This window comes from Aphidius gifuensis, linkage group LG5, assembly GCF_014905175.1.
Source record: "Aphidius gifuensis isolate YNYX2018 linkage group LG5, ASM1490517v1, whole genome shotgun sequence".
Lineage (NCBI taxonomy): Eukaryota > Metazoa > Arthropoda > Insecta > Hymenoptera > Braconidae > Aphidius > Aphidius gifuensis.
Window position 1 is genome coordinate 18,471,681 of NC_057792.1, and position 27,985 is coordinate 18,499,665.

The 27,985-nt window shown below is 24.9% G+C and overlaps 3 protein-coding genes and 2 non-coding genes across 6 annotated transcripts; 2 read left to right on the plus strand and 3 right to left on the minus strand.

Annotated features, from left to right (window-relative positions):
• The first annotated feature begins 308 nt into the window (after positions 1-308).
• LOC122858055 lies at positions 309-6,559 on the plus strand. Its single transcript, XM_044160713.1, has 4 exons — positions 309-963; positions 1,938-4,293; positions 5,071-5,863; positions 5,933-6,559. Exons 1-4 carry the CDS (start codon positions 961-963, stop codon positions 6,036-6,038), a joined length of 3,258 nt encoding a protein of 1,085 aa, XP_044016648.1. The 5' UTR covers positions 309-960; the 3' UTR covers positions 6,039-6,559.
• Positions 6,560-8,579: 2,020 nt separating this feature from the next.
• Trnai-uau lies at positions 8,580-8,671 on the minus strand. Its single transcript is given in 2 exon segments — positions 8,580-8,615; positions 8,634-8,671. It is a non-coding gene; the product is annotated as a tRNA-Ile (tRNA).
• Positions 8,672-9,044: 373 nt separating this feature from the next.
• Positions 9,045-9,116, minus strand: Trnan-guu. Its single transcript has one exon. It is a non-coding gene; the product is annotated as a tRNA-Asn (tRNA).
• A 444-nt stretch (positions 9,117-9,560) lies between these two features.
• On the plus strand, positions 9,561-15,448 carry LOC122858050 (TATA element modulatory factor). Its single transcript, XM_044160706.1, has 4 exons — positions 9,561-9,742; positions 9,992-13,299; positions 13,378-13,501; positions 13,577-15,448. The coding sequence occupies exons 2-4, from the start codon at positions 10,006-10,008 to the stop codon at positions 13,864-13,866; spliced, it is 3,708 nt and encodes a 1,235-aa protein (XP_044016641.1). The 5' UTR covers positions 9,561-9,742; positions 9,992-10,005; the 3' UTR covers positions 13,867-15,448.
• Positions 14,834-27,942, minus strand: LOC122858032 (serine/threonine-protein kinase SMG1). Of its 2 annotated transcripts, none has more exons than XM_044160658.1 (5): positions 27,757-27,942; positions 26,450-27,086; positions 26,111-26,363; positions 15,639-26,020; positions 14,834-15,563 (listed from the first exon to the last, which is right to left on the minus strand). In XM_044160658.1, the coding sequence occupies exons 2-5, from the start codon at positions 26,970-26,972 to the stop codon at positions 15,379-15,381; spliced, it is 11,343 nt and encodes a 3,780-aa protein (XP_044016593.1). In that variant the 5' UTR covers positions 26,973-27,086; positions 27,757-27,942; the 3' UTR covers positions 14,834-15,378. The 2 variants fall into 2 exon arrangements, with proteins under 2 accessions (XP_044016593.1, XP_044016592.1); XM_044160657.1 differs by lacking the exon at positions 27,757-27,942 and adding an exon at positions 27,387-27,484.
• Between the last annotated feature and the right edge of the window lie 43 nt (positions 27,943-27,985).

The following is a 27,985-nucleotide window of genomic DNA, read 5'->3' on the forward strand; positions in this document are numbered from 1 at the left end:
ACGTAGGTGTACATTATAGATATGCTAATGGACCAAGTGAAGAAAAAAAAAAATTTACAAACAGACTACTCAACATTTCATCTCCCCCATTGATAGATAAATAAAATATTAAAATTTTAACGTCAAAAAATATTTACAAATGTCTTTATTCACATGATAAATGTACAAGTTTCTAATTGAAAAATAAATAATACAAAAAATCCTAGATGACAAGTATCAAGACACAGTGATTTACAAAATAAAAATCTGTTTTTATTATAAAGAGAGGAGTAAAAATAAAAAAAGCAGCCAAGTGATGATAAGCAAAAAGGACATGTATATATATAAAAAATAATAGTATGAGTTTCTCATTCAAGCATCAGCCAACAGTCAAGTTGATTTTAAGGACACTGAGGGTAGTTTTAGTGTAGTATGTGTACAAATATATATTTTGCGTTGGCGCAAAAGCACAAGTTAATGTATATGAGTAGGGATGAAGTTTTAAGGGTGAAAAATAACATGAGCAAATATATGCTAGTGAAGTTAGCTAAGCCGGGTAGTGACGAGCTTGCAAGCAATGAAATGAGTCAGTAGTTGTTGATACCAGTTGAGACACTCACTGAGAGTGTGGTGCCTCTAATTGAAAATGAAAAAAAATTATAAAGTTAAAATAGAGATAATAAAAAGGATGCTGTATGTGTATGAATTGTGAATACTGTGATAATAAAAAAGTTTGTAAACATTTTTGAAAAAAAAAAATAACAAATGGTAATGATGTTGATGGTGACAATGATGATGATGATTATCAAAAGAATAATAAGTGTAAAAAAACAGCTAAATTTAACAATGATAATTCAAATGAAAAAAAAATATATGATTCAAGATTATTTTTTTAATGATAATAGTAACAACAGTATTGTTGGAAATGTTAAAAAAAATTCAACTTTATTTCTATGATGAACAACAAGCACACAGCTAATAATGGTAATTGAGTGTTTCATTAAATACATCAAAGCATGTGTATATTTTTTTTTAATTTTTAAATATACTTTTAAGATTGCAAAGATTGACAGAGTAATATTAGGGGATTTATTAAAATAAAAAAAGAAGAGGGTATGTCGATTGGTATGAGATAACGACAGTTTTGAAGAGGCGTTGGAAAACCAGGGCTTGGTCAATATTTCTATCAGCCTATTTACTAATTCAGGGTGTATCAAAATTTATCATAATTTATGATAAAATATTTTTTTTATTATTTACAAAATTAAATCATCTTGCTCTATTTAATTTCAATTCAATTTTATTACATCATTATGGTTTTTTTTTAAATTTATTTTTCATATATTATTGATAATTTTTCTTTTCAATTTGTAAGCACATCTTGGTGTACTTGAAAAATAAAAAAATATTCTTCTTTTAAAAAATCACGTCAGCTTTAGTTTTAATTATTAATTAACGAGTTTAAAATGTCGCGTGGTTCACCACCCTAGCTCTTGACTTAAGTTTATTTTTTTTTTTGTATTTTATATGAAGCTATATGTTGTCAAGTGTTTCAACATATATATATATATTTATAATTGCATGTATGTCGATGATAAAGTGGCTTCTTTATTCCACGTGTATGTGTACATGTACTTATATTAAATTAAATTTTTCATTTCAATAAATATATTTTACATTTTTTAAATGAAAAATAAAAAATAAAATTGATTATTAAATTTGATTGAAATTTTTTTTTATTTTACTGATGAATATTTAATTGATTTACGTGTTAAATTGATTTATGTGTCAATCAAGTAAACAAATTCAATCATAAATTCCAATCAATTTTTATTTTTTTTAATTTATTTTTAATTTGATGTTTTTAAATAAAAAATAAATGTCCAACACTTTACTGATGATGGATTAAAATTGATCACTTGTATTGTGAAATATATATATATATTTTTTTCCCCAAGGATATTACAGCAGCCAGGAGTGATCAGCTTGATCATCATAAAAAACGTCAAAAAAATATATCAATGGATGAAAGCTTATGTGTAAACTCCATAATTTGGGCAATTGTATTAATATTAATATTAAAAATTGATGGTACAAGTGGTAATTGTGAGCTTGCAGAATTAACATGTCGTGATGGTAGATGTATACCACTTGATGCATACTGTAATGGTCATGATGATTGTGGTGATGGCAGTGATGAGCCAGCATTATGTACACCATGTAATAGAACATATCATGGTAAAGAGGGACGTACATATGAGCTTGAATTAACAAGGCCAACTGAAGGACGTTTACCATTTTTATGTCATTTAACATTCACTGCTGGTGGTGCTGGACATGGTGAATTGGTACAATTATTTTGGGATGCATTTAGTATTGGACGTCTTGAGACAATAAATGGTGAAGAAAATGAGCCAATTTATGCAAGTTGTCCTGAGGGATCATTACAATTATCAGATCTTGGTAGACCATTTACTGGTGGTTCATGGTGTGGTAGCAGTCAAGGACGTCCAATATATTACAGTGAAACAAGTACTGTTACAGCATCAATTAGATTATTTTATGCACCATCAAATGTACCATTTGAATTTAGATTAAGATATAGATTTATATCACGTAATGAATCAATTGCTAGATTAGGACAACCTGGTTTATCAATTGAAAGAGGTTCACCAGTACCTGGTACATATTGTTCACGTAATTTTTATGAATGTCATAAAAAAAAATGTCGTGTACAAAGTCCAAATTATCCTGGTGAATATCCAAGAAATGCTAGTTGTTTAATAACAGTTAGACAAAAATTTGTACCAACATGTAAACATGCTATGATATCAATAAAAGCTGGTAGTGGTATTGGTTCACAAATATTTCAAAGTTTTACAAATTTACAAACATTTATAAGTAGTAGTAGTAATTTAATAAATAATAATACATTAATATATAATAATAATGATACAATAATAAATAAAAATACAGATAAAGCTAAAAAATATTATTCAAATTTACAATATAATAATAAAACAATTAATAAATTAAGTGTATGGCAAGATTGTACATCAGAAAAAGATCGTTTAGTATTTCGTGATGGTTCAAAATTAGATGATCCAATATTATTAATATATTGTGGTGGTCCATTACCAAGAATAACAGCACGTGGTCCAGTAATGTTAATTGAATTTAAAAGTTCATCAATACCAATACCACTTGGTTCATCAAAAATGAGACTAGAATTAGATGTACCAGTTGTTTATGTTGATTCAGATGGTCTTGATTATGCAAGAGGTAATCAAGGATGTCATTTTTATATTAATGAAACAAATAAAAGAAGTGGTATATTTCGTGCACCACAACATACATTACCAATGGGTTCAATTTGTACATGGGATATTAGAGGTTCAATTGATGATCGTGTATGGCTTTATTTTTCATCATATACAGAGCATTATCATACATATAATAATGATGATCATAATGATGATAATGATGATAGTAATAATAATATTAAATTTATAAAAAATAATAATTCATCATTAAGTTTGCTTAAAAAACAATGTTCAGTTAAAATGACACTTTGGGATGGACCAGCAAATACTGGAATTTTCATAGCAAGTTTTTGTGATAATATACCAAAACTTTGTACACATGCTGCATTAAGAAATACAACAAGATCAACAAGACCATGTACAGAATCAGAAAGTTATTTATCAACTTCATCATCATTAACATTAAAAATGGAAACATTATTTGGTACAGCATTACGTAATGTTAATTTTCAAGCAAAATATGAATTTATATCAACAAAACAAAGTGGTGAACAATGGGGTAATAATGGTGCATGTAATAGAATATGGAAAAAATATAAAAGTGGTGATATAACATCACCAAAAGATATTAGATTATATGGTAGAGGTGGTGCTAAAAAAATTGATTGTAATTATAGAATTGAAGCTGGTGCTGGTGAACGTGTACGTTTAACAATACATAATATTAGTTTAGGTGATAATACAAATTGTATTACTGAGCCAGATCAACATTCTGGTAGATCAAAATGTGTACATGAAAATGGTACTAGAAATGCTAAATTAATAATATATGAATCACCATGGAAAGATGTTAAATTACCAAGAGCATGTTTATGTGATAATACATCACATTTACCACTTGTTCATATATCCTCAGGAAAAGCATTGGAAATTAAATTTATTGTTAATCAACAAGCACCACATGAAGACTTTGAAACATTATTTTTTTTTGCTAGTTTTGAATTAATTAAAGTACCAGAATGTCCCAGGAGGCAACGTCTCCGTGGAGAAGGTAAATTTATTTTTCTATTTAATTATTTAACACAACTAACAAAAAAAAAAAAACAAAAAGATAAAATATTAATTTTACATTAAAATATTTACTTTACTATTTTTTTTTTTTTTCTTTTATAAAAAATTCATATTCCAAAGTGTTTATGAAAAATAAATATAAAAAAAGTACTTAGGCGAGAGAGGAATGACCTGATTCACAGTTGAGATTTTAAAAGAGTGAAATAATTTATCTCACAATCTAAAATATTTGCTAAGTGGAAAAAGATTAAAACTATATTGACTTAGATATAACTTTTTATTATTGTTTAAAGAGAAGAATATAAAATTAAAAATAAAAAAAAAAAAAAAATATCATCAGCTTATTGAATAATAAAAAGGAGAATTTTTTAAAAAATGTGGAACAGATGTAAGACAGATTAATGAAAAAGTCATTGATGTTTGAATAGGGTACTTATCAATAAACTACTTTGACTTTTGAGGTGGTAGTCTCGTTTATTTTCATTTTGTTGTTACTTAAAATCGATCTTTATAAATACATATATACATTTTAGTAATCCGGTATTCACTCTTCTATGAAATTCAAGTTTTATCATCATTTTTTATTCAAACATATATACACTTTTAATATATCTATATGTAGTTTGATGCGCACTGCATCGTCTAGAGGTTGATGGCCGTATGAAAAAAAAAAAAAATAATAATCACTGCAGTGAGAGAATATAATCAAGTTAGTTTGTATATAATTATGTAAATAAATATTGAATTAATTTTCTAGGTGGAGAATTGAAATTTTTAGAGCCACCACTTTCACGACCAGATATTTATTGTGAGGGTATGCCTTGGCTAGTTGAAGCAAGAGATAATCGTTCTCTTTTTGTATTAACATGGGGCTGGTTTTTACCTCTTGAACCTACAACAACAACAACAACAACTACCTCTACATCATCATCATTATCGTCGTCATCATTAAATAGTGAATTGTCTTCCAACACACAACAACAACAAAATTATTTAGTTACATCTGATTCACCAATAAAATGTCCAACAACAAATAGAATATTATTATATTCTGGATGGCCAGCAAAATTATTAAAAGTTGTATGTCCATCTGAGCCAGGTGCACGTGATTTTACTGTTCATGTATTTTCTGAAGAATGGCTATTAACTGCTGGTACATCAGATGAAAGATGGCTAGCACCACCAAGACCAGCAACTCTTATTATTGATTTTGTTGCACGTGAACCTGGACAAGCAGCAGCATCATGGCTTGAAATATCTAAAACAAAATCAGCACTTAGACGACAATTACGTTTACCTGGACGTGTTATTGATAATGAAACAATAAATAATGGTGATTGTTTACATACATGTCCAGAACTTGGTGCTTGTATTGCTGCTAGTTTATGGTGTGATGGTAGAGTACATTGTCCATCTGGTTATGATGAAGCTAATTGTGGTAGTGGAGCTAGACTATTAGGTCTTTTACCATCTGGTGTTTGGCTTGTTGTTGCTGGTGTTGCTGGAATTGTCACTGCATTTGCATGTATTTTAACAATTTTAATGTGCAAGTAAGTTATTTTATTAATTAAATTACTATTAATAATTATTATATATATATTTTGTTTATTTTTTTAAAGATCAAAAAATCGAGCTAAACGTTTGTTTAATGAAGAAATTAGAAGAACAAGTACTTTATCAAGAAGAGTACCAACTGAGGAGTCATTAATAACAACGTCATCTTGACAAACAACTCCCGGCTATGTTGAATATATTCACGTTGACCGGGAGACAACTGTTTAAATACAAAAAAAAAAAATTAGATATGTGTTTACAAAGCTTTCTTCTCACCGTCCACAATTTCGTTTTTCTTTTGGAATTTAATTTATATTTCGAATTAATTATCTATCATTTTTTTAAATCAATATATACAAAATTAATTGCTGAAATTTATTTTCTATTTTTAACATTAATTAATCTATTTAAATAAATTAATTTAGTTTTTTTTTTTTTAAATTGAGAATCCATATTATAAAGTATAAAAATTAAAAGAAAAAAAAAGCTTTAAAATTAACTGTTGTGGTACAAATGCCTCAGCGTCCTTGAGAACGCCGTTGTACTGCTATAATTAAAGTAATAAAAAAAAATATATATATATCTATGAAAAATAATGATAATTAAAAAAAATAAAAATAAAAAACATCGATGAAGAAGCCCCGAGTTAAAAAAAAAAACACTTGTGAAGCACATCGGGTGAAAGCCAATATGTATATACTTGAAACATAACACCATGACTGCTTATATACACGTAAAAAAAATAAAACAATATATAATAATCAACACTGATAACACAAACAGTAAATAAAGTAAATAATAAATTATATATTATGTTGAAAATAAAATTAACAACTTCATAGCTGATTGCTCCTAAGTATAAATATAATTCTCACAAAATCAATTCTATCGAAATAAAAAATGCACATCTAGATTAATTAATAATTAAAAAAATAAGCTTCAATAATAAATAAAAATAATTTAAAATTGTTTTTTAAATACCTATTGTTATTATCTATTAATTAATAATTATTAATTTAAAGAAAAAGAAATAAATCTTGATAGAAAAATATTATTGTTAGTAATTTATTATTATAACAATTAATAATAAAAAAATAAATTATTGAGTTGATGGATTTGATGTTACAATTGATTTGAAAATTTATAAATAAAAAAAATTTATTTATTTGTTAAATTAAACGTAAAAAAAAGGTATATTTCGCGAATTTTTTTTGAGAATAATTCTTATTGTTTATGTGATTAATGACATTGTTTATTGATTAAAAAAAAATGTTTGTTTAGTAGGTATTATTAGACTAAATAAATGAATGAATTTAAATTAATTTGTTATTAATTTTTATGTTGAAATTTATAAAAGCCAAGAGAATAATAAAAAGTTTTAAAAAAATATTTCTGCACTTTAATAAAACGAATATTGAATCGAATAAAACAGTAAAATAAATAATACAAAATTTAAAATTAGTATAATTGTTGAAATAATTAATAATTATAAATATTGTATATATATTTCTAAGTAATGCAAAATAGATTAAACTGTCTGTACATAGATTTGGCTGTGATAGAAACATGAAAAGCTGCAAATTATGTATGAGAGTGTGTGGCTGAATAATTTAACAAAAATTAATTATAATTAGTTTTATTAATTAAGTTAGGAAAGTGTCATTGATAAAATCAAACTTTAAAAAAGAAAATATAAAATAAATAGTTGTATTTTAAGGGAAATTCATACATCAAAAAAATAAATAAATTCAAATGTAAAAATATATTCACAAAAGGTTTATGAAATTATTAATAAGGCTGTTAGTTAATTGAAATAAATAGCAGATAATTAAGTTGATAAAATACGTTAAAATATATTATAAAAAAACAAAAAAAAATATTGTCAAAGCTCATCTTTTAAAATATAAATACGTAAAAAAAAATTTAATAAACTCGAGATATATTAATTGAGATAAGAAGCAATTATATTGATTAAAAAAATTAATAATAATTTATAGAAAATTGTAGATATTTACTAAACAATATTAATAGTTTTTAAAAAAAAAATATTGAAAAAAAGACACCATAATAAACGAGTCCATTTATTAAAAAATAAATTGACAAATAACTTCAAATTTTAATGACAATTATTGTTTTTTTTTTCATTTTAAATTCATGTTCATTTTTAAATAACATATTGAAAATTTATTAATAATATTTTATGTATATGACTGATTTAAATAGTAAAAAAATAGCTAATAAATACTGGGCAAAAAAATAAAAAGAAATAACAAAATAAAAATGTCAAAATATTTAAAAACTAATAAATTATTTGGTTAAATAAATGTAATTTATTATAAACAAAGTATAAAAGAGGAAAGTAGACAAAAAAATATTATAGATAAAAAAAAGTTGATAAATTAAAATGATAGATATATTATATTTAGATTTATCAGCACTTTGCGTTACGTTTGTACGAATTTAAAAAAAAAACATGTAGAATTTTTCTCTCTAATTAGTAAACTGTTATACATAAATGTACGACTAAAAAAAATCGTATGAAATAATGAAAATTAATAAAAATAATAAAACAAAAATTAAACCTGAGTATTTATCTTGATTATTTTTATATAAAACACGGAAAATTATTATTTTTTAATGAAAATGATTTGAATATGAAGAGTGAGATTGAAATTTCGAAATAATTTTTTTATAAAAAAATTCCAAAAATAATGCTCCAGGTGAGGCTCGAACTCACAACCCCGGCATGGCTCACGAGAACTGTCTTATAAGTACCGTGCGCTAACCAATTGCGCCACTGGAGCAGTTATGAAACACGGCTGAATTTTCTCATCTTGAGGCAAAATAAATATTTTATGAAAAAATAAATGAATTTTGTTTTTTTTTTTTTTTTATAAATTTTAAAAAATTTAAATTTATTATTAATAATTTAAATTGTTTAATAATAATAATTATTATTAATTATTTATTTTATTTTTTTTTGTTTTTTTTTTTTTTTTATTAATTTAAATTAATTATTTAAATAAATAATTATATTTTTTTTTTATTTAAAAAATTAAATAATAATTTTTTTTTTTAAATAATATTAAGTAATGTCATGATTTAATTAATATAATTAAAAATTCAAGATAAAATTAATGATACTATTGTTAAGAAAAAAAAAACAAAAAAAATATACGCCCCCGGGTGGGTTCGAACCACCAACCTTTCGGTTAACAGCCGAACGCGCTGCCATTGCGCCACGAAGGCATATTGATATTTTTGATGCCATCCAGACGGTGCCAAATATTTGGATTACCTAGATGACAAAAAAACACATGACAATAATAAAAAATAATTAAAGGATAATTATTATTGCTTGATCTGTTTGATGCGTTGATGCTTTCATCTGTTTACAAATCAGCTAATTTTTGCTGACGAATTAGATGATGATGATTTATCAATAGTGATGGTTACAGATGGTTATAAGTTTATAACAAGTAATTTATATCACTAATTGAATTTCATATGCATTGTATTTCTTTTTTTTTTTTTAACGGTCCTGTTTTAATTTCTGTAATGTGTTGTTAAATTTTACCGCTAAAAAAAAATGGCTGCTTTAATGCGCAACGTGAATGCGCAAAAATGAATTATTAAATGGAGAATTCACCTGTAAAAATTTTATGTGTGTGTGTATTTTAATTTCTTGGAAAGTATGGAATGTACATGTACACGTCAACGATTTATCCTGTATTTTTTTTTTCCTGACCTTAAAAAACAATAATAATCTTGTCAATAATTTTTATAAACATTCAAAGTAAAATAGCAGTGTCATTAAAGTGAGCACAATTATTTCAATATAATCTATTTTATTGCTCAGCAGTTGGTTTACAGAGGTGATTTTAAATTCATATTTTTATTTGTACAATTATTTAAAATTAATTTAATAACAACAACAACAACAACAACGACAACAACAACAATTGTTTATTTGCAATTGATAAAATACAATTAAAATTGTGACATGTCATTTGTGTGTGATGAATAACCTTGTAGTGGCGTAGTTGATAATATATAATGATGATTTATAATGACAATTTACAGCTGTTTTACTTTAATAACAAAACAATGTTATGAATTTTCAGATGTAATATGAGCAATGAGCTGGTTTGATGCATCAGGATTCGCCAGTTTGGCAAAATCAGCTTTAAAAGAAGCTCAAAAAACAATTGACAAAGCATTGGATATTAAAGAAGAAGAACAAAAAGCAACAGAAAATCGTATGATTGATGAGACAAATTTTTTTGCATCATTTGGTCTAAAAAATGATTCAAAAACAAACAATGAACAACCAATTTCATCAACATCAACAACAAAACAAGATACAAGTGTATGGGGAAGTTTTACTGGTTCATTTTTTGAAACTCAAAATGCTGAAATTAAATTATCAAAACGTTCTGGATCACTTGATGAAAAACTTGAAAATACAATATCATCAAATTCATTATCACAATCAATTTCTTTACCAGAAAAATTCATTAAAAATGATAATATATTACAAGAAATTAAAACAAATAATGACAATGATTTATTAAATAAATTAAAAAATATATATCCTACTGAAAAACAATTAAAATTAGATAATAAATTAAATGAAAAACAAGATGATGATGGTGATGATAATAAAATAATTAATAGAGTATCAATAATATCAACAGAAAGTGATAAAAAAAGTTCTGAAAGTGTTGAAATTCTTGGTTCATGTTCACAAACAAATACTGATTGTACAACAACACCAGATTCTGATATTATTGTATCAGAATATAATGATTCATTAAGTACATCAGCAATTGAAAATAAAAAAAATTCTGAATCAGTTGAAATATTATCAAATAGTTTATTAACATCACCAAGTTCTGTTGAAGTATTAGAGGATGATTCAAAATTGGAGAGTCCATTTTTATCACCAATTGATGATTATAAATCTCATGATATTGAGCCTGATTCAGAATCATATGTTTCATCATCAGACATATCACCATATGCATCACCAATGGTTGAAGAAAAATCATTAATTATTGAACATATTAATGAAACAAAAGAAGAAGAAGAAGAAGAATCATCATCTCGTAAACAATTAATCAAAACAAATTTAAGTATTGATAAAAATTTAAATCAAAATATTGATGAACTTGATGAAATAAGTCAAGCTGAAGATTCTTATACATCTGCATCTGAAAGTACAGTTGTCATGACAATTATAGAATCATTTAATCAACAAGAAACAATTTTAGAAAATCCAGAAAATCAAAATGTATTTAATTCAACTGAAATAAATATTGTTGATACACTTAATGATGTTAAACAAAATTTACATTTATCATTAGAGCCAATAACAAAACAACCAATACAAAAAAATGAATGTTTAAATGATGAAAATTTTATTAAAAATTCAACAACGACAATTGAACCAAAAGATATAGATTTACATAATATAAATCAAGTTATGTTTACAGATTCAAGCTGTGAAGGAACAATAATTGAAACAAGTTCTGATGATAATATAACATATAAACAAGATTCTCCAAATGAACAAGATACTCCATTAACATCAAGTTCATATGTTAAAAATATGCTTGCTGATGCAATGGATGTTGATTGTGAAAGACAAGATATTGATGTAACACAACGTGAAAATTCACCAGTATCATTAGAGAGCCGTTCTGATTTAGTTAAAATTGGATCAGATCATGCTAGTGGACATACAAGTGGTGATGAATTAGAAACAACAACAACATCAAGTGATATTGAAATAATATCAAGTCCAAATGGTGATTCAAGTTCAACACAATCACGACAAAGTCCAGCAAATCTTCATTCAAATAAAGCTGGTGATTTATTAACAAAAGCATTAAAAACACGTGGACATTCACGTGAATTAAGTGAAATAAGTATTGGATCAGATGCAGCAAGTCATGAAATTGAAAAATTATTAAAACGTATACATGAAATGAATGAAATACTTGAAGTTAGAGAATCAAAATTAATTGATGTTAGTAGAATGAATATGGAATTACATGAACAAAATAATAATTTAAAAATACAAATTGATAATTGGGAAAAACGTGGACAAAAACATCAAGATTTACATTTAATTAATGATGATTATACACAAAGAATGTCAGCATTAGAAAAAAAATTTCAACAAACAATACGTGAACGTGATTTACTTAAAGAACAATTAGAGCTATTAAAAAAAGAAATAACATCACAATCATTAATTGTTAATGATGAAAAAGATGAATTAATAAAACAATTACGTATTGAAGGTGAAAAATTAAGTAAACAACAATTACAACATTCAAATATTATTAAAAAATTACGTAATAAAGAAAAAGATAATGATTTAATTATTAAAAATCAAAATGAACAAATTGAAGAACAAAATTGTGAATTAGAACGTCTTAAACGTTCATTAAATGCCAAAGATGATGTTGAACGTAATCAAATTGAAGCTGTACATACATTAACAGCTAAAGTTAAAAAACAAGATAAAGAAATTTCATTATTACAAGATAAATTAACAACAACAACTGAAAAAATGAATGTATATAAAACAAGTATTGATGCTGCTAAAGTTGAACTTATTGAGACAAAATTAAATTTAAATAAAACTGAAAAAAAATTAAAACAAGCACTTGATAATGCTGGTGAATCATGTGAATTAATGTCACAAGTTGAAGATTTAAAAATTAAATTACGTTCATCTGAAGAAGAACATGTTAAACATGTTGATTTATTAAAACAAGAAAATAATGATTTATTAATTAGACTTGAATCTGCTGAAGCTAGAAATGAAGAATTATCACAATCAATAACAACAACAACAAAACCATTACTTCGTCAATTAGAACAATTACAAAATAACCTTTCACATAAAACAAATACATATATGAAACAAGAAAAAATTATGACAGAAAAAATTGATCAGTTACAAGCTAAATTAGAAAATACAATTGCAACTGATAGAACAATTATTGAAGAAAATTTAAATTTAAAAACAAAATTAACAAAAATTGAATCACAATTTAAAAAAAAAGAATTAGATTTAATTAATATACAAAATGAATCTTGTTGTTTGAAAAAAGATAATGAAAAATTGTTAAATAAAATTAAAGAACTTGAAGAAAATATTAAAATACTTGAAGAATCACATAGACAAGAAGTTAAATTATTAAAACGTGAAATTGAATCACTTGGTGATAAATTATCTATTGAAAAAGCAGCAATTGATGCTGAAAAAAGAAAAAATCATTCAGTATTAGATCAACAACAACAACAGCATCAACAACAACTGCAACAGCAGCAGAGTATTGTTGATGATCCAAGAATAAGTCCAACTTCAAGTGTCAGAAGAGATTCAATTAGTAGTACAAATAGTGTCTGGTTAGCTGTAAGTATTTTTTTTGTTTATTAAACAATTCAAAATATTTATTATCAGGTGTTTTATATTTTTATTTATTTATTTTAGTTCAATGATTCAATGTTTGATACGAGCTCAGGTCGTTTACCAAGTGTTTATGATGGTCTTAGAAATAGTGGTAATACAACATCAACTATTGAAACACTTCAAGCACAATTAAAATCACGTGAAGGTAAAATTTTAAATTTAAATTGTCTTGATTTATTTGATTTTGATACTAATAAAGAAATTAATATGTTTTAATCAGGTGAAATACAAATGCTTCAGTGGGAAATTTCACGACGAAATAATGAACGTGATGCACTAAATATAGAATTATCAAATTTATCAATGAAAGTAGATGAGCTATCAATTAAATTAACAAAAGTTGAAGCATTAAATGAAAATTTAAATGAAATACAAACTAGATATGATGCTTTGCTACAAATGTATGGTGAAAAAGTTGAAGAAAATGAAGAATTACGACTTGATCTTGAGGATGTTAAAGAAATGTATAAAAGTCAAATTGATCAGCTGTTAAAACGTGGTGCCACTTGAAATTTTTTTAAATAAAATTTTTATTGTTATTATTATTTTAATTGGTATTTTCGAGTGCAATAAAATGGCTTTATGTCGCAGGCCGGCACATTTTATTTTGAACTTTATAAATTTTAATTAGAGATATTTAATTTTTTTCTTTTGAGGAGAGACTGATATGAGGTGATTTGTATGTAAAAATAATTAGTATTCTTTTGCAATTATTATTTAATTTTGTGTATTAAAATTTAAATAATTTTTATCCATATTGAGAAGGATATTTGAAAAAAGAAATTAGATAAAAATTGTAACATAAAGAGAAGGAAAAAAAAAATTATTACTATTTTTTAATGGTAATAATTAGTCAAGTCATGTATATTTTAGATAATAATTTTATTATTTATGTTTTTAATTCTTTTATTCAACCCATCAAGAGAAGAAAATGAAAAATCATCAATTTGATTTACAATGATAAATTGTTTCTTTTTTTTTTTTTTTTTTGAAAATAGAAAATATAAATCATTGTAATAAATAAACAAAAATATTCATTAAAAAAGCAATTTAAAATTTTTAATTATTAATTTAACAGTTTAAATCGAAAGAAACGAAGAATTTTTAGTTTTTAGAAATTCAAAGGTTTTGATTATAGTAACAGAAAATAAATTTTTTCTTCTGAAAAAAATTTGTTTATCCAGTTAATTAAACAGCTTGATATTTGATTAAAAATACTAAAAATAACTGACCAAATTAATGACTTTTTGAATGAAAAGAAAAAAAAAAATTTCGATTTTATCAAACTACAATTCTCTGAAATAAAAAGTAACTAATGATCCTTTTTTTTTCATATCCATAAATATTTTTATTTGAATTATTCAATGATTTTTAAAATGTCAAAAGAATTAATTTTCAACTTTTTTTTAATTAAATTTATTTATTATTATGAATATTATTTGAATGAACGTACATGATTATTAATATTAAATGTATCTCCTGTAAAGCGTCCCTCGAGGCTTGCATCAATTTAACAATTGTCCTTCAAAGACAATGTCAACCCAAGATGATGTAACAAATGTGCTAGCTGAGATTGCTTGAATTGAGGATAAAAAAGTAAAATAAAAAATATATATTTTGCGCTCATACGTAAGTGATATACGTTATGATGACACGATTGATTACGATTTATCTTTCATAATCGTATTTTAATATAACTGACTTTCTCAAGTTGATATATGACAGTTGCCTCAGTGAAAATACAAACACACATGTTCTTGTGTGATTACCATATCATCCTGAATTTCCAATCGCTAATCATTAAAATAAGCAATTATTCCAATGTCACATTGTTACTTGTTACTTGTTGAATTATTGTATTTTACTTTTTTTAATTTTTTTTTTCTGTTTCTGTTTCTGTTGTTGGTGTTTTTATTAAAAATCTGCTTTTTATTTTTGTCAATTTGGTACTTATTAAATCGAGTACCAATTAATTAAATGAGGTCAAACCATACGACGCGGTTGCGCCGGCATCCGCGACGTTCACACCCACGGAGTCCAACCTTCGTACAATAGAGCTAAATTATCAAAACTTTGGGCTTCACGTATAACATACTCGACCTGTTCAGCAGTTGTATATTTTCTTGATGAAATTGGATCACGTCCTTCTAATTTCATTCTTACACGACGCCAAACATTAAGTGCATATGCATTGCGTTCTTGTACAGCTATAAGAAAAATAAATAAATATAAAATAATAATAAACAAATAATAAATAATAATTATATAAATAATAAATTTACCTTTGCCTGTTGTAGGATCTCGTACCAATGGAATTCCTTTTCTTGGACTTAAACATACACTTGTATCTTGTCTAACAAGTTTAGCTCTTCTTGTCATTGTTAAATTATTATCATCATTTAATTTTGTTTTTATAATTAATTCATTTGAAATATTTAATAATTCATCATAAAGTTTACCAACTTTAACAGTAAGTGTATCAATAATAACTTTTGATTCAATAATACGTAATTGTTCAAGATTATCTGATTCAAATTCTTTAACTAAACCAGATATATTTTCAATAAATATACGATACTCTGTTAAATATTCTTGTAAACCAGGTATATTTTCTTGTTTAACTAATGTACGTAATAATGTTCTAACGTCATTCATTAAACGATGATGTTCAGTTAGAATAATTTGTAAATCACTTGAACGTTCTTTAAGTGCTTCTTCAGTTATTTTATGTAAATCTTGTTTTTGTTGTAATAATTTTTGATTATCAATAATAATATCAGATAAACGTTTTTCAGCTTTTATCAACCAATTAATATCAATGTTGTTGTTGTTGTTGTTGTTGTTGTTATTGTTATTGTTGTTATCAAATTGAAATAATTCAACTAAATTTTCTTCAACAAGTGATATATTAACTGATAAATTTGTTCTAAGTGCACAACTTTCTTCCCATTGTTTAATTAATTTTAAAAAATTATTATCATTTGTTATTGATTCAGTTGTTCTTGTTCTTAATGCTTCATAATGTAATATTGAACTACATGTATTTGATATAATAATTGCTAAATTTTTTTGTTTATTTAATTTATCATTTGATAATATAACAGCATTACCAAATGCAGCCATAACTTCAGCCAATGCTGGATTAGCACCAGCAGCCCATTTTAATCTTTGATCAACACTCATAACAAGATTTTGTTGTTGTTCTTTAGCTTCAAATACACGTGATTGTATTGTATTTAATGCTGCAACTGTTTTACGTAATTCTAACATAAATGTTGATCTATTTAATGGATTAATTGTATTTAAATTAATTCTTCCAATTGTTAAACAATCTTCATGTAGCCAATAATGTGCTGTAAATTGTAATTGTAATCTTTGTAATGTTGATCTTGTTATATCAACACTTTGTTGTGATATTCTTGATGATATTTTACGTCTCCATGTTGTTTCAAGTGTTGTACATAATACACCAGCTTGACCAAGTAATGTACCATTAAATGTACCATTTCTTAAACATGTATCAATCATTTTACGACATAGTTCTTCAATTGATACTTTACTCTCAGCACCAATGTCTCTTTGTTCAATTTCAGATGTTACATTTAATCCCATTCTTTGTAATAAATAACATATTGCAATACCAAGTGCTTGTGATGTTACACCAAGTAATTGTCGTGATACATAATCAGCAATAAATAATTTTACTGGTTTTATTAATTTTTCATCATCAAAATTAATAATATTACTACTAATATTTGTTGTTGTTGTTGTTGTTGTATTAATATCAATAAAATTTTTAGCAATATCTTGACACATATTAAAAAATTCATTAATTGTATTTAAACGTTTTATTAAAAATATATCATCAAGTACTTGACGTGCTTTATCATGAAATATTGGTACAGATATTTTTTTAGCTTCAATTATTTGATCAATTTTTTTCCAACAAGCTGGTACATCAAGTGTTGATAATGTATTTATAAGTAAATTACCTTCAGCTTGTAATTTTTCAAATAAACCATTAAATCCCATCAATAACATTTTACCAGGTGTCAAAATATCAGTATCTTGATTTTGATTATTATTATCTAAATTTGTTATTGGTGTTGATGATAGCATAAGCTCAAATTTATTACGTATATTATTAATAATATTTTCAAGTAATTCATGTGGACTATCAATATCCATTAATGTAAATGTCAAATGATTATCTAATTGTTTTAATAAATCATTAATTGGAATACCAATTGATAATATTATATCATTAATTTCATTGATAATCATCATAACACTTGGTTCTTCAATGATAATTGTTTTAATTGCTTCTGGTAATATTATCATTTGAAAATTATAATTAAGTTCTTGTAAACATTGATAAATACCATCAGTTATTTTTAAACAATCAAGAGATTTTGATAAATGATAATTTTCATTTTTTATATCATTGATATTATCAATTGGTATTAAATTAACAAGTTCAACAACAAGTGATGACATTAATCTCATTTCATCTAAAAACCAATCACCTTCTCTTGATGTTAAATCAACAAGACATTCTGCTGCACCTTTTGCAGCACCTTCCATTAATAATATACGTTTATTTAATGTACAAAATGTATTTATATTAACACATTCAAATGATTTTTCAGCTTGTATATTATCTCTTTGTAAAAATGTATTTATTTGTTGTTTAATATCAGAATATATATTATCAATTCTTAATTTAGCATCTGGTAAACCTTCATTTGTAACCATTTTTTCATAATTTTTATTAAATTTATCATTTGTTTTATTAATCATTTCTTGTAATTGATATGAAAATTTTATAATACGTTGTACACGTTTATCATTAATCATTGGTGGTGTAAAATAATAATCAAATTTTTTAATAACATCATGACATGTATCAAGTGTACCAGTTATTAATAATTTATTAGCCAATGTATGATAAATTATTGATCTGTGTTTTTTAGTTATTGTACTTAGTGGATAAAAATTACATATTGTTGAATATTGATTTAATAAATCAAGACAATTACGTATTAATAATGATTCTTGTATTGCTAATGTTGTTAAATCATTTTCTGATTGTTCACATTGTATAATCATTTGACTTTGTCCAGCATTTTGTAAAAATTCTTTGACTAAATCAAATACCATGTGATCTTCATGTGCTGTTTTTGGTTGATTTCTTGATTCATTTAACCATATTGATAGCTGTGTTGAATTTCTAACAGCACATAATGCAATATTATGCATTGATATATGTTTTTCACATTCATCAATTTTTTCTTTCAAGCATAACTTTGCTTTTTCATGTATATCACGTGTTTTTTTAAATGTATTATATCTTTTAATAATTGTATAAATTTGATGATTTTTACCAATAACTTGTGCTTCTTTTATAAATGACAATTGTTTATGACGTTCATTAAGTAATTCTTGACATTGTCTTGTTGTATTATTTGTATCTAACCAATCATTCATTTGTTTTGATAATAATGGTAATATACGTAACATTGATTCACGATTTGATAACCATTCACCTTTAATTTCCGTTATTCTAACAGCAAACATTGCTTTTGTTAATTCTTTTTCAAGTGTTTTTTTATCATCAATATTATTAAAACGTCCACGATTTTGACATACACCATAAGTTGTTATTGTATTTTCAGCACCAGCACGCCAATCAACAAGTGGATCATATACAAATGCTTCAAGTAATGTTAATAATGTTTCACGTCCACGTCTCATAACTCTTAATGTATGTTCACATGCTAAACGAAATATACCCTCAACACCAGTAACACCAAGTGCTGTTTTAATATTTGGTGTCATTCTAAATGGTACTTTTTCTGGTACACGTAATGTTTTACCTTTTTCAAAACAAACATTATAATCAATATGTACAACTTCACCTTTATTTAAATCAACTAATACATTATCAAGATGACGATCACCAAGACCAATAATATAACCAATTATTGACATAACAGCAACTGAATATGAATATGATTTTGTTGCTTGCCACCAATTACCAGAATTAATACTATTACACCATAATTCTTTGGCTAATAAATCTTTTGGTGTTTCATTCATAAGTTCAGATAATACTTGTTTTAATATTGGTAATGGCCATTCTTTTCTATTTTCTAATGGTATATCACGTTCTTTTAATAATGGTGCTAATTTATTATAAAATAATTCAGACGGTCTCATAACCGTTGTATTATTATTTGTATTATTTATATTTTTTGTACTTGACATTGATATTTCACGTTGTTGCCAACGTTTGTATAGCGCAAATAATGGTGTTACACCATCAACCCATTGTATTAAACCAGATCTTGGACCAAGAGGTATTACTGAATAATGTCTAGCACGATATATTTTTTTAGTATCATTATTTTTAGACATCATTGTATTACATATTGTTAAAAATTGCATTATTCTTTCATCAAGATGTAAATCTTCAAGTCCTTTAAATAAATATGTATAAATATGTCCATCAGAACCATGAAACATTAACTTTTTTGGTTTTGTTTTTGTTGGTAATATTTGTACATGACTATCAACTGAATGTATTGTTATTAATTTATTTTTATCTTTTATAAATACACCAGGCATAGCTATTTTTGTATTTTTCATATTAGCAAGTACTGGACTAATATCTTTCATTGATAATGAATATGCACTACGTTTATTAACTTTTTGTGCTAGCTTTGTTTCAAGTTGTTTTAATAATATTGATGTTGTTTGTGGTTTTGATGGATTTTTTGGATTTTTTAATCTACGTATAACTTCATCAATACTTGGTCCAAATTTATCTTGAAATTGTTTTTCATGTGGTGTTTCAGCAGTAACTGTTGTTATTGTTATTAAATTTTCAAGTATAAATATTATTGGTTTTAATATTATTCTATGTTTTTCAATTATTAATTTATCTTTTTCTTCAATTGTTAACCACATATTATCTTGTACTTTTTGTATTTCAATTTCTAATTGTTCAAAACGTTTTGTAATATCACTGTGATGTTGACAAAATGCACCCAACCATAATTCATCCCATAATAATGTTATTCTACGTAATTCTTTGACAAATATTTTAATATGATTAACTGATTCTTGAAAACCAGTTGATAAACAATCAGCTAATTGTGCAAAACATGCATCTAAAAATGTTTTATGTTCATCATTATGATAATCAATATTTTTATCTTCCTCATCATCATCCTCATCATCATCGTCATCTTCACTATTAATACTTTTAACAACACCATTTTGTTCATTTGTTAAATTATCATTATCTGAATTATCATTATTATTATTATTACGTTGTACATAACGTTGTGGTATATTATTAAAATCTTTACTATTATCAGATATTGCACCAACAACTGCTGGAAATGTTATAAGCTGTGGACTATTTTCAGCAATACGACATAATAATTCAGATACACGTGTTCTAACATATAATTCTGGATGACTTAAACGTGAAAATAATTGTGGTATTATTTCTTTCCATGGTCCAGTTGGTGTTGTTGCTAAACCAGATTCAAGTACATTTTGTAATTCTAATGCATGTTTAACAATTAATCTTAATAATCTTAATGTTGCTGTTATTGTTGCACAATCATTTGTTTCACCATTTGATAATTCTAAATATTTAAAATATGCATTTGCTGATAATTCATAATATGAATATATACGTTTTTGTGCTTGTTTCCATATATCAACAAGTATTTCTAATTGTTCATGATTTGCGTTTGATAATATTGGTACTTGTTGTAATTGTTGTTCAATCATATCATATGTTTTAACGTCATTTGTTTCAATATCACCTTCATCTTCAGGTATACTTTTATTTTGATTTAATATTGATAATATTGATGCTGTATCTGTATCATTAATATCACATGGTAATAATGATTTAATTTTTGTTATATCCATTTCAGTTAATTGACCAGTATGTGAATTATCAACAATTTTTCTACCCCATTTGTAACACCATGCTGCAAAATTTGACCATGCTGTTGGTAATTCTGGACATTGATTAACACCAAGTTGCATTAATTTACCAATAATTATATCACAATGTGGTATTAATTCAGTTGTTTGTCCAAATAGCTTATCCATTAATTTGTCATTATGAATTGATTCAAAACGTAATAATTCAGTTAACTGTATATTTTTAGATAAATTAATTTCTTGTTGTTGTATCCATTTACCAAGTGTTAACATTAATTTTGTACCAATTTTACGTAAATTATTTGATGGTTTATCATTGTCATTATTAACAATTGATCTTGATATACCTAAAGCTGTTATACTACAAATTTTAACAGCATCATCAATTGATTCCATTGTAAATAAAAGTTTTGATAATTCTTTAAATGCACGCATATTATTTTGTGTCCATGTTATATTTATATTATCATTTAATATTTTATTTTTAATATCAGTAAATATATTTGATGTATCATTTAATTCAATATCAAATAATTTTTCATTTATAAAATATTTTGTTATTTCACGTTTAGCTAATTTAAAATTACCTTCTTTTCTAGCATTTCTAACAACTTCAAGACGTAAACGTGATACATGATCATTATTATTATTTATGGTGGTATTTGAATCATCATTATAACAACGTGAAAAATAATCAGACCACCATAAAATTTTACCCATAACATTACAATCTAAATTTTTAATTTTTTCTGATGGTAAAAGTTCAAATACATCTGGTTTTTTATTATTTAATAAATCAACAAGACCACGAGTTGAATATTGTATTAAAATTGAATCATTTAAATATTCTGATGGTATATTACGTAAACTTTCTTCAATTGTTTTACCAACAATTTTTCTAACAAGTTCAATTTTTTCATAATATTTATTATTATTAATTTTATTATTACTTTCATCATTATCATTATTGTTTCTATCAGAATGTATTTTAAGTGCAATATTCATAAGTGTATTTGAACATTCTAACATTGTTTTTTTACAGCTCCAATTTGTTGTTGCTTTTTCATCTAATAAATTCCAATTTGATAATTCATCAATACTTGAAATTTCATTATTTTCAAAATTTTTTAAACATTTTGCTTGTGTTATTGTTGTATTACCAAATAATTGTATATTTTTAGTTAATAATATATTATTTTCATTTTTTAATATTTCATTTTCTTGTATTGTCCATTTTTCAAGTTGTTCCCAATCACAAACACTTGAATAACATCTAACTAAATGTTGCATTGCAAATTCAGCAATTTGACTGTCTCCATTTATTGATGATTCATTTTCACTAGTAGGAGAAGTAACATTAGGACTAGCACTAGCACTAGCAGTAGTAGCAGTAGGAGTACTAGATGTTTCATCACTCATTGATGTTGTTGGTGTTGGTGGTGTTGTTGGTGTTGTTGGTGTTAATGTTGATGTACATAAATGATTTGACAAAATCATTTTATAACTATCAGCAGCATTTTCATAATGACCAGCAGCTTCTTCAATAGCAGCTTTTAACCAATAAAATTTATTATCTTTATCTTTAGTATGAATATAAAGACCTTGTAATGCTTCAGTTTCACCAAGCATAATAAGTGCTTGTGCTGTACAAAATACAGCACGTTCAAATTCAGCTTTATGAGTTGTTTTAATATCAGTTAAATCTTCAATTAATCTTTGTCCATTTCTTAATGCATTTGTTGCTAAACCAGCATGTAATGATACAACACAAAGTGCTAAACGTATACGTATTAACCATTCACGACATGTTGATTTATTTGTATAAAAAAATGTTCTAACTGGTTTTGGTAATGATGATAATGCAATTGCACAACCTTCAGCACCATTATGTATTGCTCTTTCAAGATGTTCTAAAAATTCAACAAATAATCTAACTTTAGTATGTTGATTAAGTGAATATTCAATATCATTTTTATTTTTATTATTATTGTTGTTATTGTTATGTATAAGAGGTTTACATGTTATATCACGTGCAAGTGTTTTAAGTGATCTTTCAATTGTTGTAAATGTTTCTTGTGGTTTACCAAGTGGTGTACGTAATTTATTTAATACACAATATTGTGCTGCTTGTATACCACTCCAAAAAAATAAAAATGATCTATTTGCAATACCAAATTTATACATTTTTGATATTGTATGACTGTCAGTAACTGTTGGCCAACATAATGTAAACATTTCAGATAATTCAAATGCATTAACATGATTATCTTGTAATAAAAATGTCATATATGTTTTAAAATTTTGTGCTTGCATTTCACCATTACCATTATTACTTGATGTTGTTGTTGTTGATGATGTTGTTATTGTTGTTGATGTATTATGAACATGTAATATATGATTATTACCACGCATATGTAATCTTTGTGCTTCCATTAATGATTCAATTGAATAATTATCAATAGCACGTATTTTTTTACTTTCTGATTGTAAATATTCTCTATTTATTCTTGGTATTGTAACATTTATTGGTACATTCATTAATAATTGACTATATTTTAATCTTGTTTTTCTATCATATGATGTTAAATGTAATATTGATAAATCAACAATTTTTTCATATATCAATTCAGACCATATAATTTTTTTATCATTTAATAATATTTCAATATTATTACACACTGATGATGCAATTTTATGATTAATATTTGCACCAATATTTAATAGTGACATAATTAATTTCATAAATTCATCAGTATATTTTAAAATATTAAAATATGTTACTGCTTGATTAAATATATCTTTAATCCAATTTAACAATAATAATAATGTTTTTTCTGGTGTTGAATTTGTTAATATTAATTTATTAATTAAATATAATATTTTTGTTAAATTTCCACTTGTTGGTGATGTTGTTGTGACATCAATAGCACCAATTTCAATTAATGTTGAATTGCTACTAATTAAATTTGAACTTGATACAAAATTATTATAACGTGAACAATGTCCATATAATAAATACAATAATGTATAATGAAATAGTGGATTTTTTTGACATAATATTTCATCATATGGTAACATTTTAACAGCCAAAAGTTCTAATATACTTGGCTTTAATGCCCACATACCAATTATTGAATTACTTGCATTAGCTAATGTTGATAATGCACGTAATATAAATATAACAATTATTTCAGCATTGTTTTCTTGATAGCTTATTGTATCTGTCAATGGATTATTTATATCAAAACCATTAAAATTTGGTACAATTAATTTATATGCTATTTCAAGATCAGCCAGTATATAACGATATGCTTCTTGTACCAATGGAATATTTTTTAAATTCAATAAACTATGATAAATCATTAAACTTGAATTTTGTATTCTTATTGAATTTTTAAAACGTAATTTTAATAGCGCTGAATTACTACCAAGTAATTTATCAACAATTACAATTGGTAAATTTGCTGATATTTCTTTAATTATTTTTGATATTATATTTAGTGTTGATATTATTGTATCTTCAAAAAAATTCATTGATTTATCAAGTTGTATGTCAATAAATTTATATAGTAAATCATGATTTTTAGTAACACGTGTTTGTAGTAATGTTAATAAATGATATGCACATTCATTTGCAACAATAATTAAATCTTCAATTTGACGTGAAAGATTTAATAATTTTTGACTTTTTTTAAAACTAATATTTTTCAATAAATTCATTAGTACGTTAATTTTTTTATCAATGTCAATATCATTATCTTTGTGTAGTAATTTTTTGTCGTCTTTTTTTTTACCTGAATTAAATGTTTTTACTATTTTTAATAAACCACGATGATCATTTATACTTTCATCATTAAATTTTCTCATAATTGTATTCATATTTTTTTGTGTTAAATTAAGACTCTTCATTGAGTCATTTAAATTTTTTAAATCTTCATCTTGATCATTTTCTTCTTCATCATCATCAACATCACCACCACCACCATTAGCAGTAGCATTGTGATTATTTTTAGTATTATTATTAATTGATTTAATTTCAGCTTCATGTTTTTCATTAAATTCAATAACTTTTAATACTGTTTTAAGCATTTTAACAAGACACTCAATTAAAAATGTCCATTGTACATCTGATGTTAAATTTGGATTAAGATTATCAGCAACACTTTTAGTAACAGTATTAAATACAGATATTAATGATGTTATTTTTAATATACATTCTTTTGGTCCAGGTATTGTTTCATCACATGTTTTATTATTAACTGTTAAATCAGCATCACAACCTTCCATATCTTCAAGAAATTGACTCAATAATGTTAGTGTAAATTGTATATCAGATATCCAATAATTATGTAATTTTTGTAAACTTTTACTGGCATATGTAACAACTGTTTTTGATTGTGTATAATCAAGATGCCAACCAACAAGTATATCAACTGTATCTTGAAAATGATTTGTAAATGTATCTGGATAATTATCAGTTACAATTAATATTGCATCAACTGTAACCATCAATAAATCTGATCTATCAACATTTTCTAATATTGTTTGTAAATGTGACATTGTTATCATTGAATAATCTTTTAATTTATGACTATCACTATCCATTTTTAATACATCAGTTAATGATTTTATTAGTAAACATTTTATATCATCTTTTCTTTCGATTCCATATTTATCAAATATCCAATCTAAAAATCTAAAAACAAAAAAAAAATTATCATTGTTTTAATTGTATATATTATATAAAATTTTTTATGCTGATTTTTGATTAATTAATTTTATTTACCTTCTAAAATCTTGAGTAACAACATAGCCAATATGTGATAAACATTTTGTTATTTGTTTTTTTGAATCAGCACTTATTGACATATGTAAAACATCATACAATGCTTCACATATACCTTCTAGGTTACGTCTCAATGTTTTTTGATTTTCTGATGACAATATTGCATCTTGTATTTGTTTAACAAGTGGTAATACATGATCATGATCATCCTCACGACATAATCTTCTTAACAACTTACTTATTCTTGATTCATCTATAAAAAATAAAAATATAAATTTCAATTAAATGTCTTTTTTTTTTATGAACAATATATTAATAAGTAATATTTATTTATTTAACCATTAATTCGTTTGTCATCGTAAAATTTATTTTGTGTATTATCCAAATTTTTCAACGATTCTTGAAATTTTTGTCTAGTTGTTGTTGGATATCCTGATTCTTGTTGATTAGCATCTCTGTCATTTTGATTTTTTTTATTAAATGGTTTTGATCTTGTTGTACCACCACGATTTCTTTCAACAATACTTCCTCCACCACGTGCCATACGTGATTCATTTCGGTTCCTTTCGGAACAATTACGTTGTTTAATACGTGATATAGAATTATTATCACTACAAATTGTATGATTATTTGTATTTTTTTGACAAATAACAAGTGTACCTTTTGGCACACCACCAAAATCGTTGCTTGATGTTATTTTATCAATTTCACAATTTGTTTTATTAATTTTTTTTTCACATTTATCAATATCATCAATTTGATTTTTTGTTAATTGATTATTACTTGATGAATCTTCCCGAAGCTCCGAGCTTTTTGTTCCTCGTAGCTTCGTACTGGAGTTTGAGTTCGCACAGCTATTCATCACATTACTCTACAAGTGGTCTGCATCAGTCCACATCAGTCTGCATGACCCACAACTACACACAGATCAATAGCACGTAATTTTTCTTCTCTTTTTTTATCTCTTATCAAGCCACTGTAAATATAAAAATGTAAACAATAATTTTTTAATTAATTGAAAATTAGTTTTATTTTTTACTTGTTATAAACAAATTATGATTTTTTTTTTTTCCTCTATTTTTAATTTATTAAATCAAGTACTCCATGAGGATTATAAATTCTGGATAGTTAAAAAAATAAATAATAGCTGGATGAAAATTAATTGAGGTTATAGATATAACTTTTTTTTTTTTTTCTGCCTGGTCAATGTTTTTAAAATTAACACAACTACCTTGTTCTAATTTTTTTTCTCAGAAAGATCATAAAAAATATATACCTGTTATCAATATTGTGATACTGAAACTAGATTTGATAATAATAAACGTAATGGAACATTGTCAAATGAAAATTATAAAATTGGAACATGAAAAAAAAAAAAAAAACTAAAACAATGTCTGGTAATTTTATCCCCTCTCTGTGAAGATGTATTTTTTTTTGATATAAATATTACAACATCATCATGATCATCTGAATGTTGATGTTTTTATTAATTTTTTTTTTTCTTATAATATTATGTTGGTTGTTTGTGTATAAATAAAATAATGTTTATTTAAAACAATGAGAATGGACTTGCAGATAAAGTCAAACAGATGCAACAATTTTACACTGTACACACTTATTAATTATTAATTATTGATGATAATAACCTGGAGTGAATGTTGATGTAACTGATAATTATAATTTAATTGTGTTGTATATTTTTGAATTGTGTTTGATGAACACAATGCAAATTAAACACTTATAATTTGTACTTCTTCATATGATTGATAGACTTTTATGATGAACAACAACTGAGTAATACGCACACTTGCTCATTGTTGCTTATCACACATAGAAAAAAAAACCCACACACACAAGAGTACAAGACACAGTTTG

Coding starts and splice junctions, on each gene's coding strand:
- LOC122858055 (XM_044160713.1), top strand. Junction 4,294..5,070: donor GCAACGTCTCCGTGGAGAAG/GTAAATTTATTT, acceptor TTAATTTTCTAG/GTGGAGAATTGAAATTTTTA. Junction 5,864..5,932: donor TTAACAATTTTAATGTGCAA/GTAAGTTATTTT, acceptor ATTTTTTTAAAG/ATCAAAAAATCGAGCTAAAC.
- LOC122858050 (XM_044160706.1), top strand. CDS start 10,006: ATGAGCTGGTTTGATGCATCAGGATTCGCCAGTTTGGCAAAATCAGCT. Junction 13,300..13,377: donor CAAATAGTGTCTGGTTAGCT/GTAAGTATTTTT, acceptor TATTTATTTTAG/TTCAATGATTCAATGTTTGA. Junction 13,502..13,576: donor ACAATTAAAATCACGTGAAG/GTAAAATTTTAA, acceptor TGTTTTAATCAG/GTGAAATACAAATGCTTCAG.
- LOC122858032 (XM_044160658.1), bottom strand. CDS start 26,972: ATGAATAGCTGTGCGAACTCAAACTCCAGTACGAAGCTACGAGGAACA. Junction 26,021..26,110: donor GTTACTCAAGATTTTAGAAG/GTAAATAAAATT, acceptor TTTTGTTTTTAG/ATTTTTAGATTGGATATTTG. Junction 15,564..15,638: donor AGATCCTACAACAGGCAAAG/GTAAATTTATTA, acceptor TTTTTCTTATAG/CTGTACAAGAACGCAATGCA.